Genomic DNA, 17,820 nt, shown 5'->3' on the forward strand with positions numbered 1-17,820 from the left:
AAATAACCTATTTGATTTTTTATCTTATTCTTTTATCTTTTTAAATTAGTTCAAAATATCCTTTACTCTATTTAAATTTAACGCTGTTAATGAGATAACGATATTAACAACTAAAAACTAACAAGTTGTTTTTTCCATTCTCCTTCCCCCTCTCTTATCTTTCACCATCTCCATCTCTAACTTAACAACATAGAACAAAAATCTTTAAATCCAAAATACTAATCACACCCACAATTCAAAATGAGAATGCATAATCCAAAAAACTAGAATGAATGGTCTCTAAGGTGGAAAACTAACTAAAAATAAACTCCTAATTTCCTCAATTAGGGTTCAATCTAATTTCATTTTTGAAATGTTGCCCTCATCGACACCTAATGTGACAAGAGGTCGCCGAAACTGTCATTGCACACTACCCCAACCCTTCTCAGACGACCAATACCATTGTCCAGTGCCACCATGGGTTTGTGTTTTGAAATAGAAATTCAACGAGGGAGTGAACTTGTTGCCCAATTTGTGTTCGGTTGTTTGTGTAATGTTGTTAGCTTTTAAGAATTATCTCGTCTGCGTGATGAATGGTGCCAGTACCTTCATCCCAAAAGGTCATGAAGGACTTGTTTGACGGGTTGTGAAGAATGATATGGTTGGCTTGGATTGCGATGATTAGTGGGTATGTGTAGAATGCCAAAGAATGCATTGCAAGTTTTTTGGTTGTGTCAAATTTCGACGGCATTTGAATGACGTGTGGTGCAAGTGTTAGTGGCTGACAAGAGTGGATATGTGATGGTGCAATTGCTGTGACATTTGAATATTATTAACGGAAGAAAAAATCATTTTAAACTGATTAAGAACGAAAATGATTTTTCTAAAAAATAAATAATTAAATTGAAAAGATAAAAGAATAATTAGATTAGTTGACGTTAAAAAAACAAATGAAAAGACGAGGCAATTTTTTGAAGGCTTAACAAAGCAAGAGCAGAGCAGAGATCTTGGATTTGCTTCTTCATACAAGCGCAATTCAACTTCGACCCTCCAACGCCAACCACGAAAACTATCACTTCATACAGGGCGAGGTTTTGCTTATTCCCTGTTTGGTTGCTTGGAAGGCACAGTTGCTGACGAGGGGGGCATTTTTTAACTCCGTGCGTTCAATGAACGCACATTCCTGAAATCTACATGGAGTTCAAATTCTAGACAGATTTGAACTAAATCTGAAACGCGATTTCGATCTCGACAACTTCCGAAAGCCATTTTTCTTCGTCGTCGCTAATTTCTGCACTCTAATTAGCTTTCGAATCAGAAGAAGATGCTTCGCCTGAAAGCGTTTCGGCCTACGAGCGATAAAATCGTTAAGATCCAATTGCATCCTACGCATCCATGGATGGTGACAGCCGATGATTCAGATCGAGTCTCGGTTTGGAACTGGGAGCACCGCCAGGTACAGAACTCTTGTTCAATTCACCGATGTTTTCGCTTTCGGTTGTTGCGTTTTAACGGAAACCTTATTCAGGTGGTTTATGAGTTGAAAGCTGGCGGAGTGGATGAACGGCGTTTGGTCGGCGCCAAGTTGGAGAAGCTCGCCGAGGGAGAAACAGGTTCAATTCTCCTCAAAATTGTAACAATGAATATATAGATAGTCTTCGTAATCGTTGTTATAATGTAGACCTGGTGCATTTGCTTTTGTTGGAGGTTTTGGAAGCATAAGTCTCGTGATCCGTAAATGTAACCGTGCTAGTGGTCTTTAGTAACACTTGTCGATAGGAATTTGTTAGTTGTCACTTTTTATTTTGAGGAATTGACTAGTTATCCATGGTTGCCACTTGCCAAGTTCGTTTTCTTCTAAGTAGTGAAAAACCTTATCAGGTAAATTTGCTTTGTGAGTTTGATAGCTATGATAGTTTATAGTTCCTAGGCATGATACTGTTCCTGTTTGGCCAAACTTTCTTAGAATGCAATTTTTACTGCAGATTTATGGTTTCACAGCGAGAATTGCTTGAATTTCTGTTAATGTTAGCCACTAGTTAGTTTTGGTGACGTATTTGCAGCTTGCTAATATAGCCTTTAGGATATTGTAACAACTTACAAGTGAGTTTCATCAAATGCAAAATGAAAAACAACGCGATAAACTGTTCCTCAAACATTATTTGTGGCCTTCCACATTTCTCTGCTGATCTGGTAACTGAACTTCTATGACATGTTTTTTGTTTGGTAGAGTCAAAAGGGAAGCCGACAGAAGCCATTCGGGGAGGAAGGTAATATGCGTTTGCTTTGTGATTTTATATCTTTTTCTGGCTTTTATTTTATGGTTCATTTACTTACCACGACTCGTTACTGGCCTTAAAGTGTTAAGCAGGTGAATTTTTATGATGATGATGTACGCTTTTGGCAACTTTGGCATAATCGCTCTGTGGCTGCTGAAGCTCCAACAGCTGTCCATACTTCAGCTTTTAGCTCTCTTGCCCCATCAACAAAAGGGAGACATTTTCTTGTCATATGTTGTTTAAACAAAGCTATATTTTTGGACTTGGTGACCATGCGTGGCCGTGATGTACCAAAGCAAGAGCTTGATAATAAGTCCCTTCTATGGTAAAATTTTATTACATTATTCAATATTCTTCAGCTTCTTCTGTCATTGATGCTAAAAAATTGCTACACACTGTATCTATTAAGGCAAGACTTGTGTTGCCTATTTCATAGATGGTGGTGCTTGTGTTAATGACTATCCAGATCATTTTTGTTCTAGTTCCTTTTATAACTGTGAAGTTGTCATTGATATAATCTGACGCTCTTCAACTTAGCAAATGTTGTATCAAACTGTGCAAATATTTATTTGTTAGCACCATTCTTTCCTGACTCATCTAGAATCATGTCAACCTCATACAACTCTTAATCAAACAATGAAAGTAGTTTAATTCTGGTGCATTCATCTAACATATACTGTAGGATTCGTTAAATTTAATAATTTCTAAAGCTATGGTCATGTTTTTCCGTAAAACATTTTACTTGTAAATTAAAATTTATTGCTCCTTAATTAGTCTCTACTGTGTGAGCTTTTTGCCTTCCCCGCTCCCAAATATCTCTCTTTCACAGAAGCAATCATTGAGGCACGCATAAAAGTACAGCATAGGTGGGCATATGTGTGAATAAATTTCCAAATTCCAAATAGAGATTTCTCTCCCTAGACAATCTTTTGTTTGCCATCTTTTCTTCTGATATTCTAATTCTATTTATTTGTACAAATTAAAATCCTTCGTGTGTAAAATCTCCACCTTTTCATTAAATGTATCAAACTGCTGCTTTATCCTTTGTCTCAATTCTTGATGGAAATTTGGCATCACATGATAATTTTGTATCCTAGTCCTAAGTTAATTAATTGCAATGAATACATATTTTGTTTACATATTATACTTTTCTTTGCAATATTTATGCATACTGTATAAGTTGTTTCAATTTTCCAATTTTACATGCTGTTGCAGCATGGAGTTCCTTTATAGAACAGGTGGTGATGGTCCTCTTGTTGCTTTTGGAGCATCTGATGGTGTCATTAGAGTTCTATCAATGATGACATGGAAGGTGGGGACCTGAAAAATTAATATTAATCTAGTTACAATTATTAGCATATCATGTGATACTTTAGTTACTTGCAGCTTGTGCGAAGGTACACTGGAGGTCATAAGGGGTCTATCTCTTGCTTGATGTCATTCATGGCTGCTTCTGGTGAGGTAAGTCTTGATTCCCCATTGAAGAACTTATTCTACTTTATTGTATTTTACTTGCATTAATTTTTAGGAACTTAGTTAGGATTCTCTGGCACCCCCAATCAAGATAATTTATTGAGAAATTACAATTGCTAGTTGATATGTGAAATGTATGTGCAGGTTTTTCGCATGACTGATTATCTCTATATATTGCTTTTATAATTGGAAGTTGCTTTTGTACTTTGGTATGGCAGTTCATTTGTGTGGGGTATGTTTGGATTTCAGGCTCTTCTGGTTTCGGGTGCTAGTGATGGATTGCTCATAATTTGGAGTGCTGACCACGGACAGGATTCACGTGAACTTGTACCCAAGCTGAGTTTAAAAGTACCACTCTTTTCCTCATTCTAACTCCTATTTGTCAATTGCTTATTATGGCTGCAAAACAGGGATAAGCCATTGTTAGTTGTGGCTTAATTATAGTTCCTATTTCCTTTTTGTTGTTCAAGCAATTGCATTCTACATTGGAAGGTGAGAATACAATTGAAAGGAAGGATATGAGATGAATAACATATTATTATAATAGAAAGGAACATCTAAAATTTGGGTACAAGGCGAAATGCAAACTTACATTGGCAAATAATGTATCTTCCCCCCCCACCCCCCCTTTTCTCTTTTTCTACCTTATTATTCTTTTCTGTATGACTCATGAATGATTCCGTGCATGGACATTTCATTGGTTAATGATACCACTTAATGCATCTATCTAGGCACATGATGGAGGGGTTGTGGCAGTTGAGTTGTCAAGGGTGATGGGAGGTGCTCCTCAGCTAATCACAATTGGTGCAGATAAGACATTAGCCATATGGGACACCGTCTCCTTTAAGGTGTGGTAGTGGGGCTAATGCCTGGCTATTTTAAATTTTTGTGAAAATTCTCCTGGTAACTAGAAAGACTTAGCATGAAAAAGCTTTTGATTCTCAGGAGCTGCGGCGTATAAAGCCAGTTCCCAAATTGGCTTGCCACAGTGTGGCTTCTTGGTGCCATCCTCGAGCTCCAAACCTTGATATTCTAACTTGCGTCAAAGATTCTCACATATGGTATGTAGTCTTCTTTCTCATTTGGTGGCTTTAAGTTTTTTATATTTTTTATTTGATAATGTGGCCATGCACTATATTCATTATATACATAAAGAATTTTAATTGAAATTTTTGTTAGGGCAATTGAACATCCCACTTATTCTGCTCTCACAAGGCCATTGTGTGAATTGACCTCAGTTATTCCTCCACAAGCCCTTGCTCCTAATAAGAAACTGAGGGTATGTGGTTTGGTTAGTTGGTTATCATTTATCACCTTTTTTTTCTTCTAATTTCTGAATTGGCGTAGTATTTTTTGTTCCATGTATGACTTCTTGTTGAAGCTATCCAACCTGGAATGATTTGAATATATTTCAAAGCATTCAAATAGTTGATATCAATCTTTTTGAATGGAGGCAAGGATAGATCAAAATTGAGTGTAACAAAATCTGTGGAAAGCTTTACTTCAATCCTGTTATCAGTTTCTGTATGTTGTATAATATGCTTATATACCTCAGGCCAATAAGTCCTCTTTAACAAAGAAGAAACTGAATTTCAAGCCCAGCCCTCATCACTCCCTGCCCAATTTCCCATTCTTTTTGTTTACTCTACCTGGTAATGAGTTTGGTCAAACTTAATTTTGCCTCTGATTTTTTGGGGCAGGTGTATTGTATGGTTGCACATACTTTGCAGCCGCATCTTGTAGCTGTTGGAACCAACATTGGTGTTATTATCTGTGAGTTTGATGCTAGATCTCTTCCACCTGTTGCTCCTCTACCAACCCCATCAGACAGTAGAGAGCATTCTGCCATATTTGTAATTGAAAGGGAATTAAAGCTATTAAATTTTCAGTTAAACAACTCTGCAAATCCATCTCTTGGAAATAACAGCTCCTTGTCAGAAACAGGAAGACCCAAGGGAGATTTTTTTGAACCATTACCTGTCAAGCAGGGGAAGAAGCACATAAGTACTCCTGTTCCACATGATTCGCATTCAGTTCTTTCTGTCAGCAGTTCAGGAAAGTAAGTTGCCTCTGACTTTTGCTACAGCTTGGTTGATTTTTTTTTTCTTGTAAAGAAATTTTGTAATTTAAAAGTAACTAATATTTTGTTCTTCAATATAATTTTGTGGCTTTGGGTTTTTCTATAGAATATAAGATGAATAAAATTCTAACTTCTGGCATTCCATATATATCAGTGATACTCAAAATAAATACTATCTTTTCTGTGTTTGTGGTTTGTATTCCCAGATCTTTTTTTGGTTATGCTTCCTCCTCTTCTAGCATTTAGTTTCTTAAATTGGAGTGCGTTTTCTGTTGCTTTCTTACTGCATCGTATGTTTACAGGTATCTAGCAATTGTTTGGCCAGATATTCCTTATTTCTCTGTCTACAAGGTTAGTGATTGGTCAATTGTTGACTCTGGAAGTGCAAGACTTCTCGCTTGGGATACTTGTCGTGACAGATTTGCTATATTGGAATCAGCATTACCGCCTAGAATTCCTATAGTTCCCAAGGGTAGTTCATCAAAAAGAGCGAAAGAAGCTGCTGCGGCACAAGCAGCAGCCGCAGCTGCTGCTGCTGCTTCCACAGCTTCTGTTCAAGTCCGCATCTTGTTAGATGATGGAACATCAAATATACTGATGAGGTCTGTTGGCACACGCAGTGAACCAGTAAGATTCTTTCTCAATCTAAAACTTTCCTTATAAAAAAAAAAGTTCTCATAATAAACTAGGCTTGGATGATTTCTGTTCTAATGAATATAACTTCTGCAAAACTTTAAAGTAAATGAGTCACAATAATTAAGATATTATTTGTCTCAGATCACATTTATTTTAATTGCTTACTGACAACTATCTAGTATTTTCTTAGATGTATATTTGAAAAGGGGTGAGGGGGGCGAGGGCTCTTAGATGGATTAATACTCACTGATAAATCATGTAAAAATGTTGTATTGAAGGTTCACCTACTTTGTATGAAATTGGCTGCAGTAATGCTATCCTAGATGTATTAAATAAATCTAATATTTTTTAAAGTCTTTAGGATAATTCCTTTTATGCATTTTATTCTTCTAAGAAAGTGTCAGTGTAAATAGGAACAATAATTTGATTATTTGAATGTTAAGGTGCCTTTTTTAAGTCATGTATCTCTTTTAGGTCATTGGTTTGCATGGAGGGGCACTGCTTGGTGTTGCCTATCGAACATCTAGGAGAGTCAGTCCTATTGCTGCTACAGCTATTTCAACAATCCAGTCGATGCCCTTATCAGGCTATGGAAGCAGTGGTGTTTCTTCTTTTACTACTTATGATGATGGATTTTCTTCACAAAGACCTCCTACTGAGGCAGCACCTCAAAACTTCCAGTTATACAGGTGAAACTTATAATTTTTGTGAGGGTACAACTACAAGTTCACAAGTTTTCTATAGATCTGACATTGCTTTTATAATTTTGTTTGTGATTCAGTTGGGAGACATTTCAGCCTGTGGGGGGTTTACTTCCTCAGCCAGAATGGACTGCTTGGGACCAAACCGTCGAGTACTGTGCATTTGCATACCAGCAATATATAATCATATCTTCTTTACGCCCTCAATATAGATACTTGGGAGATGTTGCAATCCCATATGCTACTAGTGCTGTTTGGCACCGGAGGCAACTGTTTGTGGCTACCCCAACTACTATAGAGTAAGCCTATGGGCATTGCCTACAATTTTTTGGGTCCTTTTTTGTAATTATTTTGTTTTTTGTTCTATTATTTTTTCAAAGTTTGCTTTAGTTGTTTAGAAAGTGGAGATGATGACAAACAGTGTTTTACATTGTCAATTTGTCTATCTTCTAATAGGCCAAAATATCATCTACTCATCATAACCAAAGAAAGAAGAGGGAAAATTATGATGTAGGAAATCTTCATGAACATAAATACAGTTTAGGAAGTAATCAATAATGGTTAAATCCATGTCCAAATAGTGGTTAATACCTTAGAGTGTGTTTTTTTTCCAATTCCCACTTTCCAATGCACCTTCAGCACCAATCCATCTCTTGCAGTGAATTGGCTTTGAATATGACCCAACAGGGTTTCAAACACACCCTTAACAGTTAACAAAATATTAACTAGAAATCTCAACAATGGTAAATTACTTCCTAGGGAATTTGTTTGTTTGGATTTCCTCAATTCGATTTATCCCAACAAAAACAACAATCTAGCCTGATTTCATTAACTGGAGTTTAACATGATTGGTTTAGCCGTGTTTCTATAAAAGGTTCCTCTGCTTTTAATAAGCACTTTTGATCAGACATACCCCGAGGCACATCTCAACTTCTACCCTCCCGTTTGGATATTATATGTTGTGTGACATCAGTATCGATCCAATTTAGTAGAATAGACCCCTAAATCTCTGAAGCTCTCAGTTTTGAGCACTTCTTCATGCTCAGTTCTTACTGTCTGATCATCTTCACTCTTTTGTTGATTGAACATAAACTCCATATATTCTGGATTTGAAATAATCATTTGGTCTACCAAAGCATTTCTCCACAATTAGCATTTACCAAAACAATATCATTAGTAAAAAGCATGCACCAGTTCCCTTCATCTCAACTGTGTTTAATCTAATCAGTTTTCCATTATGAACGCAAAAAAGGTATGGGATTAAGGTCTGACTGGAGCAAATCTATTTGTACTGGAACTCTTCACTGACACAGTTGATGCCCGAACACTTTTCATCTCATCCATATCCTTCACCCTCTCCTCCAAGTAATAGCAATAATAATAATAATAAGACAAATCAATTCATTTATTTGTTTTACTGACTATCTTCTGTGTTTGCATTGCTTTGTGGTATGAGCGTAGGACACTTTCATTCATTTTCAAATCTTTACTATGATATTTAAAGTTTAAGCAATTAATAATATGCTAAACATATTAAAGGAACTAATCTCAATGGTCCAACTATCCCAAGCTTATAAATTGTTAGGTGAAGATTTAAAATGGTTTTTGATTAGTATCTGCTGCGGCCATAATTCGTAATCATTTTATCTTTAGTCCTTTACTAATTACTAATATATGTTTTGATTTTCAGAATTGTTTTTGTCGACGCTGGGGTTGCTCAAATTGACATTGCAACTAAGAAGATGAAAGAAGAGCAAAAAATGAAAGAAGCACAGGCAAGAGCAGTCGCAGAGCATGGAGAGTTAGCACTAATTACTGTAGAAGGTATCCAGTCTGCCAAGGAAGAAAGAATAGCATTGAGGCCACCAATGTTGCAGGTTACCAAAGCTTTCAACTTTGTATCATCTATGGAAATTATTTCCAACATTCAGAGCCTTTTTTGTCTTTCCTCAGATTTAATATTTTGTTTCTTGATATGATTGATATAGGTTGCTGGAAGGAATTGACGTGAATATTTTAGATGGGAGTGTGTCTAATGAGAATATTTTTAATCTTTTAAACCTTCTGTTAACAAATTTGGTTTATTTTGCATCTTGGATTAGCTATTAATTTCTTAAGTTTTGAAGGTTGTAATGAATATGCAAGTTTTGCTTGATTTTATTTTTTACATAGTCGAAAACAATTAAATGAAATTCAAGTGTGCGATCCTGGTTTTATGTTGAACTATGCTCCAAATTATTCAAAATAATGTCTTGTGAGAAATTTGAAAGCTTAGGCATGTTGCTTGCTTAGTTTCTTATTGGTTATGTATCTTTTGGTTTGAGACTCTGGCCAAATTGGCCCCTGTTTGATCTAAAATCAAGGCAGGTGGACCCATTTGGGGGGGGGGGGGGGGAAGCTTTCCTAGCACCTCTTTTCTTTTCTCCATTCATAAACCTGACCTTGTTTAGGAATTAGGAGGAAGGAACCAAGATCCTCACCACTTGAATCAATAGACATTGGTTTGTTGGTTATATATCTGATGTCTTCCTTTTCATCGTTCTTTGAAAATTAGAAATTCTGTTTTTGACCTCTATACTTGATGCACTTTTTACTTAATGTATACTGGTTACTATCTCATATGTTAAAAGTCAACATGTTTCTGGTTTCTCTTTGGAATGTTTTTTCTCTCAAAAAATGTAAAGCTATTTCTTTCTTGTCCCTACTCTAGGTGGTTCGGTTGGCTTCATTTCAGCATGCTCCTTCAGTTCCACCTTTCTTATCATTACCAAAACAATCTAGAGTTGATAGTGATGACTCTTGGATGGCAACAGAAGAGAGAAAGGCAGGTGAGGTGGCAGTTGGGGGTGGTGGGGTGTCTGTGGCTGTTACTCGTTTTCCAATGGAGCAGAAGCGTCCTGTTGGGCCTCTTGTGGTTGTAGGTGTCAGGGATGGAGTTCTTTGGCTAATTGACAGGTAATTAGAACTTTGCCGTTTCACTTGCATGTTTAAACTTGAAAATGGGCTAGGAAAATAATTGATCAAGTGATTTGCACTCAGCAGGCTGTGTTTATATGCATAAAAAAATAAATCCACACATGACCATATGTAGAAATTTAACTATTCTCTTTGATCCCAAGTTCCAATGTTTCATTAACTCCTGCAGTTTATTATTTTCAATAGTTACAATTTAATGATTCCAATACTTTTAATACAGCACTAAATATTATAACTGTTTCCATCCAATCAGCACCAACAGTTCAGCACCTCTAATCAATGTGAAACCTTTGCAACATTTAATATGTTCAAAAGCCCGCACATATGTGCAGTAGGGTATTTTTTCCTTCCCATTGAGTTTTCTGTTCTGTCTTTCCCCTTTAATGCATAAAACACATTAATGCAATGGCTTTTGCACTAGGGTAAATTATGCTTATCTAATGAGGGGGGCTGGAGTTGAGGGGATAAAGGATAAGGCGTTTGAGAAACTGTGGAAGCTAAAGGTGCCAATCAAATATGAAGTATTTGCTTGGAGGCTACTTAGGGATAGGTTGCCTACTAAAGTAAATTTGCATAGGAGACAAATACAGGTCATGGATAGGAGCTGTCCATTTTGCAGAAATGTGGAAGAGGATGCAGGGCACTTGTTTTTTCATTGCAGCAAAATCATCCCCATATGGTGGGAATCATTATCATGGGTGAACATCTCTGGAGCTCTCCCAAAAGACCCAAGGCAACATTTCCTCCAACATGATTTGATAATGGCTGGTGGGATAAGGACTACTAGATGGAAATGCTGGTGGCTGGCAGTAACGTGGACTATTTGGCAGCAGAGGAATAAGATTATATTCTTCAATGACTCCTTCGACGCCAACAAACTGATTGACGAGGCAGCCTTCCTATTGTGGACATGGCTATCGAATTTGGAGAAGGACTTTTCAGTAAACTTTAATCAGTGGTCTAGTAACATTAGAGATGGATTTTTGTATTAGTAAGGAAAAGACACATAGATTAGCAGCAGGTTTTCTAACATGGTGTAGCCTGCTTGGTTCCTTCCTAGACTCTATTTAGTCTGCTTCGGAACCAATTGCACGGCCACCCATCCATTTGTATTTCAGTACCTCTGGTACTCTGTTATCTATATATATAAATATCTATCTTTGCTGATAAAAAAAATAAAATGCTTATCTATCTCCTTTGAGGTTTTGATGAAATTACTTGGAATTCCTATGAAATCCACCCTTTGTATGCCTACAACTCAGGAGGGTCTTATAATAGTTTTAATCAAAACTTGAGAGGTCAACGTTTTGTTGTAATGTTATGTACTTGGTAGCAAATGTTGTGTTGAATGGGAAGACATACAAGAAATGATGTGATCAGGACTAAAATGTATTTGGGAGAAAGTTGAAGTTGCACTTATTAAAGAGATGTGTTCATTCAGTTTTAAATGTGTTTAGTGGATGACTAGATCCAGCTGATTCAGTTGAGGGTTGACTTTTTCTTAGTCTTAGCTCTGGCCTCAGGCTAACTTTTAAGTGTCATAATTAACATGGGCATACACCCATAAAAAGTTAATATGGGCATGTCTTAATTTATATATGGATGTCAAATTTGAGGTTATTCATTTGTATTAGATACTGTTTTCAACTTCAAGAATGATGTTATTCATACATACCTGGGTTGTGGTAGGTACATGTGTGCTCATGCCTTATCCTTGAGTCATCCTGGTATTCGTTGCCGATGTCTTGCTGCTTATGGTGATGCTGTTAGTGCAGTAAAATGGTATTGTGATTACTTTCTCTCCCTGGTTTTCCCTCTTTTTCCATAATCATTGCTTATTAATTCAGATATGTCTGTATATCTCTCATTATACTTTTTGAAACAGGGCAAGTAGACTTGGAAGAGAACACCATGATGATTTAGCACAATTTATGCTAGGAATGGGCTATGCTACTGAAGCACTTCATTTGCCTGGAATATCTAAGAGGTATGCTTAGAGACAAGTGCCTGCAATTTTAATTTGATATCTTTAAGATTTTTGTTTACTCCATATGGCAAGGTATGGTTGGACCAAAAACATTTCTGTTTACATTCTGCAGGTTAGAGTTTGATTTGGCAATGAAGAGCAATGATTTGAAAAGAGCTCTTCATTGTCTTCTTACCATGAGTAACAGCAGGGATATAGGACATGATGGTACTCAAGGACTTGGTTTGAATGACATTCTTAGTTTATCAGATAAAAAACCAGATAAAGTATCAGATAAAAAACAAGATATAGTTGAAGGTGTTCAGGGTATAGTGAAATTCGCAAAAGAGTTCTTGGATCTTATTGATGCTGCAGATGCTACAGCACAGAGTGAAATTGCCCGTGAGGCTCTCAAGAGGTTAGCTGCAGCTGGTTCGGTGAAAGGTGCTTTAGAAGGTCATGAATTGAGAGGATTAGCATTACGCCTTGCAAATCATGGAGAGTTGACTCGGCTAAGTGTAGGCAGCCTTTACTTAATATTGCATATGTTAATTTAGCTATTACTCGTTATTCCTCTGCTTTTTGGCCATGATCATCCAGTACTGTTGGTTTAAAGGTAGCACATAGATGGAATAAAAAGGACTAATTTTTGTTTCTTTGATATTTTAAATTTCCAATTCTCTTATTGAACTTAACACCTTCAATTTATGTTAAAATAATAAAATGACTGTTTGAGATGGCATACATCTGTCTTTCTTTGGGATAACTTGTCTTCTTCAACTCTTTTATTTTAATATTGTTTTTGTTTTGATTCATAAACAAAGGAGTATGTTCTTGCACTGCAGGGTTTGGTTAACAACTTAGTCATGCTTGGCTTGGGACGGGAAGCTGCATTTGCTGGTGCTGTTTTGGGCGACAATGCTCTGATGGAGAAAGCATGGCAGGATACTGGAATGCTGGCAGAGGCTGTGCTTCATGCTCATGTATGATTTGTTACGTGCAGCTAGTTGATCCCTCAATTTAGCACTTGTAGTCTGACCTTGTTATTTTCCAGGCACATGGACGTCCAACTTTGAAGAACTTAGTTCAGGCTTGGAACCAAGAGCTGCAGAGAGAGGTTGAACCTACTCCATCACAGAAGACAGATGCTGCAGCTGCGTTTTTAGCTTCTCTTGAGGAGCCTAAGCTCACAAGTTTGGCAGATGCAGGGAAGAAACCACCTATTGAAATCCTGCCTCCGGGGATGCCGCCTCTTAATGGTCCTATTTCCATCCAGAAAAAACCAGCTTCTGCTGCACAGAATTCCCAACAACCCCCAGGCAAGATATTGGCACTGGAAGCACCTCCTACAACCACAGCTGCACCAGAGAGTGCCACACAGCACCCTGAATCCACACCTGCATCAGGTAATGATCCACCTCCATCAGAGTCTACCTCAGACTCCACGCCAGCTCCTGCGGCTGCTCCACCGCAACCGGAATCAGGTGAAAGCACTGTAGAAAATGGCATTCCTACGTCTACACCAGCAAGTGATGGAGATCCAAATGTTAATGGTGAAAATGTTCAAGCAGCATCTACGGGCAATCCAGCACCAGCACCAGCTCCACCGGAGGCCCCCTTATCACCAGCAGGGGTTTCAGAGACTACTGCTCCAAGTCCACCTACAGTTCCTATGAGTGATCCCTTTATATGATTGGTATACCTACCACATTGTTGACATAAGCACTTGGAAAATGAATTCATTTATAATTCATGTTTTATTACAGTTGTAAAGAAATCATTTTAGAGATGAAGGAAATCTAGTGTATTAGTTTGTGACAAGTTTAAACTCCAAAGGTACAATTGTACCCATCCACTGCAGTCTTTATGTATTTGATCTTTATGTTTTCACTCGTTTGTCATTAGTTGTGGCTCCTCTCTTTACATGTGGCCATTCCTGACTGGGTACCTGAGAGATGTTTTGTTTATTTAGGAATTAATATAAAATGATATCTTGTCTGTCATTCCTTTCCTCTTCGCATTCAAAAGATTGATTCTAACAACACTTTCTTTCTTATTGATAGTGTGCTTTTAGCACTCCTCTACTAGAAATTTTACTCTGGCTTAACTATATTAATATGGTATTTTTTTATGTGTATAACTTGTTATTTATATTCTTAATCTTTATTTATTCATAAGACAGTCGTAGAGGACTTACAACCGAGATGTTGCATGCATTACACGATATAATCCAAAATTTAAACCTTAATTAATTAGATAACATTAAAAATATTTACCTAACTTTTAATCTTTTATATTGAGACATCTATTTTTTTAATGAAGCTACTTATTTTTTCATTCATTTATTCAAGGCAAATGTATGCTATTATTTATTAAATTAAACAGTTCAATGCTGCTTTGTGTTTCAAATTATGCAAATTTGAATAATCAAATTTTATATAGAAAATATAATTATGAAGCGTTTGGGAGGCAACTGCTCTATTGCTCCTTTACATCCTTTTTTTTTTTTGGTACAATCCTTTGCGAATGAGCTGGTGTTTTTAGCATTTAACGTCAATGGTGGCCTCCTACCATTTATTGCATGAAACTTAAAAAAGATGTTCATCTAAAATTACTCAATAGTCAATACACTTTCTTTTAAACAAGATTATGACAAGTTAGCACCCAAGAATCTATTGGGAGCCAGCACATGCACATGGACTCTTGAACGCTAATACATCCGAGGAATCTGATAGCAATACAAAACCAAAGTTGCATAACATGAAAGAATGATGAGTAGACTTAAAAAATATACAAAATTGATCATCAGAACAAAATTACACAATTCTTACGAATCAGAATAGTTGTTTTGTTTCATTGAATAAATTTTACCTCTAGTACCTTTAAGACAAGAAACTAATTATGAATACAGCTAGTATAATCAAGTTTAAGTTGTAATTGTGCGTTCAACTTAATTATTGTTAAAAACAAGAAGCTATTTTTTTAAACAGTAAGTGATTCCAAACAACACTACTACTATATTTTGAGAAACTATGTATTATTATTAAACATATTAATATTACTTTAACATAACTTAATACAGGTGTCAGACTCCAGAGCATACCAGTAGGCACTGGTTGCCCTAAACTTACTTCAACCTTGAAGCAAAAATACAAAAGTGCTTTCCTGACAGGCACAGCAAACATTAACATTCAGCAATGACACCACAATTCCTTAATATAACCTTAACAGGTACTAGTAGTTGATAAGTTACAATCTATCGGGGAAATAGAAAGGAAGATGCCAAGTCCAAATAACAGGGACCATCTACTCACTAAGTACAAAACACAACACTGGTTAATGATGAAACTTCTATTCTTGACCAAAGGCAAGATCGTGCCAAGCATCCAGATTAACTTGTTGCGTCTCCTGATCTGATCAAGATACCAAAGCACATGGTGTTAAATGTTAATAGTCAAGAAAATCCGAAACAACCCACCAGACTAACAATAATCATCTCACTATTATTTATCATTACAGATGTCCAAACACAAGCTTTCTTTCTAGCAACCATATTTTTAGCACATCAATTTCATAGTTTTGTATCTTCTTCTAAGGTACTATCAAATGTTAATGCACAAATGTGGAGTTATCTTTCAAAAAACTCTTCAGCGTAATTGGGTGAGCGTTTTTCTGAAATTGATTTTGAAGTGGGCTGATTTATGTTTAGATAATTTTATTCTAAAAGTAAGTTACTAGTAAAGCTTAGTATAAATATTTTTATCCAACACATAAAGTTGATTCAACTCAATGAATTCTTTAGTGCAAAAACCCAACATATGAACGTTTACCGGAATTCATGATAACTAGAATTTCAATTTAATTTTAGACGATGCAACATAAATCCAAACACTTAAGAAGTGTTGAATTGAAAATGATTTGATAAACCAAGGTGAAGAAACAGATTGTGGAGAGAATATCATTGAATTGGTGAATGAAGAAACATACTTGAGTCCTCAGTATCATCTGTCCTTACAACCAGTGTTGGGGGCAGTGGAAGATCTGTAGAGTAACAGCAAGAAAGATCACATCAATATAATGCAGAAAAAGACTCATGAAAAAATAAAAGTAAAAAGAAAAAAAGATACCATCATCAGGGAGAGTGTCTCTCATCCATTCCTCATCAACAATATCAATTAGAATTCCCAAACTCAGTTCTGCCATTTCTTTTTCACTTTTTACGAACGCACCGTCTTCCTTCCTATTCAGTGTCAACATAACATCATAACTATTGAAATTGTAAAATGAAATAAATAAATAAATATAAATGCCTATTTTATTAATACGCAAAAAAAAGTGGATGCTTCTTATGCAAAACCTAAATTTTAATTTGCTTCAACAGAAATCTGTTTATAGTTTCTTAAAACCCACAGATTTGTCGGTAACGAATAAAGGGTGCGTAAAATGGGAAGAAGGAATGAAATTGAAGAGTGGAAAAAGGAGAGAAGCGAACGAACCTCAGACTGAGAGGATCAATTTGAGAGTACCGCCGCTGCCACTGTCTCTCAAAGTAAAAGGTTTCAAATTATTAGTATTAACATTTTATAAGACCGCGTTAACGTTAGCGTTTAACAAGGTGAACTATTTTCAAAATGCTTGCCTTATTGTCAGATATAGATATCACGCATTTATTGTGAAATTGTATTTTTAAGGGTTAATCAAGATATGATAAAAAAAATCAAGATGAAGATTTTAATCCTTTTAAAATTTATATTTCTGTTTTTAATTTTTATAAAAAGAATTATTATTTTTAGTTTTTAATTTATTTTTATTCATTAATATTTGTACGTAAAATAGGCAAAATTAAAGAATGTATTGACCAATAAATGAAAGAAATTAAGAACGAACAAATTTAAATTACATTTTCTAAATTGTCACTACTTTACTAACAATGGTTTTACTCAATTAAAGATAATTGTGATTTTGTACCAAAACAACATGTTGTAATATTAGTTTTTCTTTTAAACGTTTTTGTTTATAACATAAAAACAAGAAGTAATTAACACTTGAAATCACAAAAAAGTTAATGATAATATGATGCTTACACAATAAATCTTTATATTTAAAAAACGAGAAGTTTTGCACTTTTAATTATTAGATCTATCAATCTTAATGGCTCAATTAAAATATTTTACTGTAACAATGATATTTGTTTTCATATTTTTTTTTTCCTATGACAGTTACTCCCTTAAATTAAATGACACTAGTGTTTCATTTTGAACAAAAATATAATGCATCATAGTTTTGGCCTTAATTTTTGGAACATTTTAAAATAATCATTTGACTTCGTTTTACGTTATCGAGTACGCAGTACATTGTTTTTTTTAATCTTAGGGGGTGTATTGGATTAAGATTTCAAAGGATTTTAAAAGACTTTTTTATGATTAAAAAGTCTTGTGGTATTCAATCAAGACTTTTATAAAATATAAACAAATCTTGTGGTATTCAATTAAGACAATAAAGATTTTTTTTTTCAGGGCAACAAAATTTGTTAGTATTCAATTGAGATTTCTTACCACTTCTAAAATGTCTTTTGGTATTCAAAAGTAAATAGATTTTGATGGATTCTTTTATGGAATGGATTTTGAGAGACTTTTTAGTTAGAAATACACATAAAATACTCCTCCAACAATCTCACCCAAACCCTTGAGACTTTTCATAATCTTCCAAAGACTTTTTCTTCTCCTGCCG

General features: G+C 35.6%; 2 protein-coding genes across 2 annotated transcripts; one reads left to right on the top strand and one right to left on the bottom strand.

Moving 5' to 3' along the window:
- The first annotated feature begins 918 nt into the window (after nucleotides 1-918).
- On the top strand, nucleotides 919-14,093 carry LOC100786844 (uncharacterized). Its single transcript, XM_041012705.1, has 21 exons — nucleotides 919-1,435; nucleotides 1,508-1,592; nucleotides 2,210-2,249; nucleotides 2,341-2,583; nucleotides 3,474-3,570; nucleotides 3,645-3,719; nucleotides 3,981-4,079; nucleotides 4,463-4,579; nucleotides 4,677-4,792; nucleotides 4,911-5,010; nucleotides 5,432-5,790; nucleotides 6,114-6,438; nucleotides 6,922-7,136; nucleotides 7,229-7,447; nucleotides 8,839-9,025; nucleotides 9,859-10,103; nucleotides 11,814-11,906; nucleotides 12,010-12,111; nucleotides 12,224-12,608; nucleotides 12,936-13,073; nucleotides 13,145-14,093. Exons 1-21 carry the CDS (start codon nucleotides 1,304-1,306, stop codon nucleotides 13,781-13,783), a joined length of 4,011 nt encoding a protein of 1,336 aa, XP_040868639.1. The 5' UTR covers nucleotides 919-1,303; the 3' UTR covers nucleotides 13,784-14,093.
- Nucleotides 14,094-15,127: 1,034 nt separating this feature from the next.
- LOC100527611 (anaphase-promoting complex subunit 13) lies at nucleotides 15,128-16,746 on the bottom strand. Its single transcript, XM_006604707.4, has 4 exons — nucleotides 16,587-16,746; nucleotides 16,218-16,330; nucleotides 16,078-16,131; nucleotides 15,128-15,503 (listed from the first exon to the last, which is right to left on the bottom strand). Exons 2-4 carry the CDS (start codon nucleotides 16,291-16,293, stop codon nucleotides 15,442-15,444), a joined length of 192 nt encoding a protein of 63 aa, XP_006604770.1. The 5' UTR covers nucleotides 16,294-16,330; nucleotides 16,587-16,746; the 3' UTR covers nucleotides 15,128-15,441.
- Nucleotides 16,747-17,820: the final 1,074 nt, after the last annotated feature.

Source organism: Glycine max, chromosome 19, assembly GCF_000004515.6.
Source record: "Glycine max cultivar Williams 82 chromosome 19, Glycine_max_v4.0, whole genome shotgun sequence".
Classification (NCBI taxonomy): domain Eukaryota; kingdom Viridiplantae; phylum Streptophyta; class Magnoliopsida; order Fabales; family Fabaceae; genus Glycine; species Glycine max.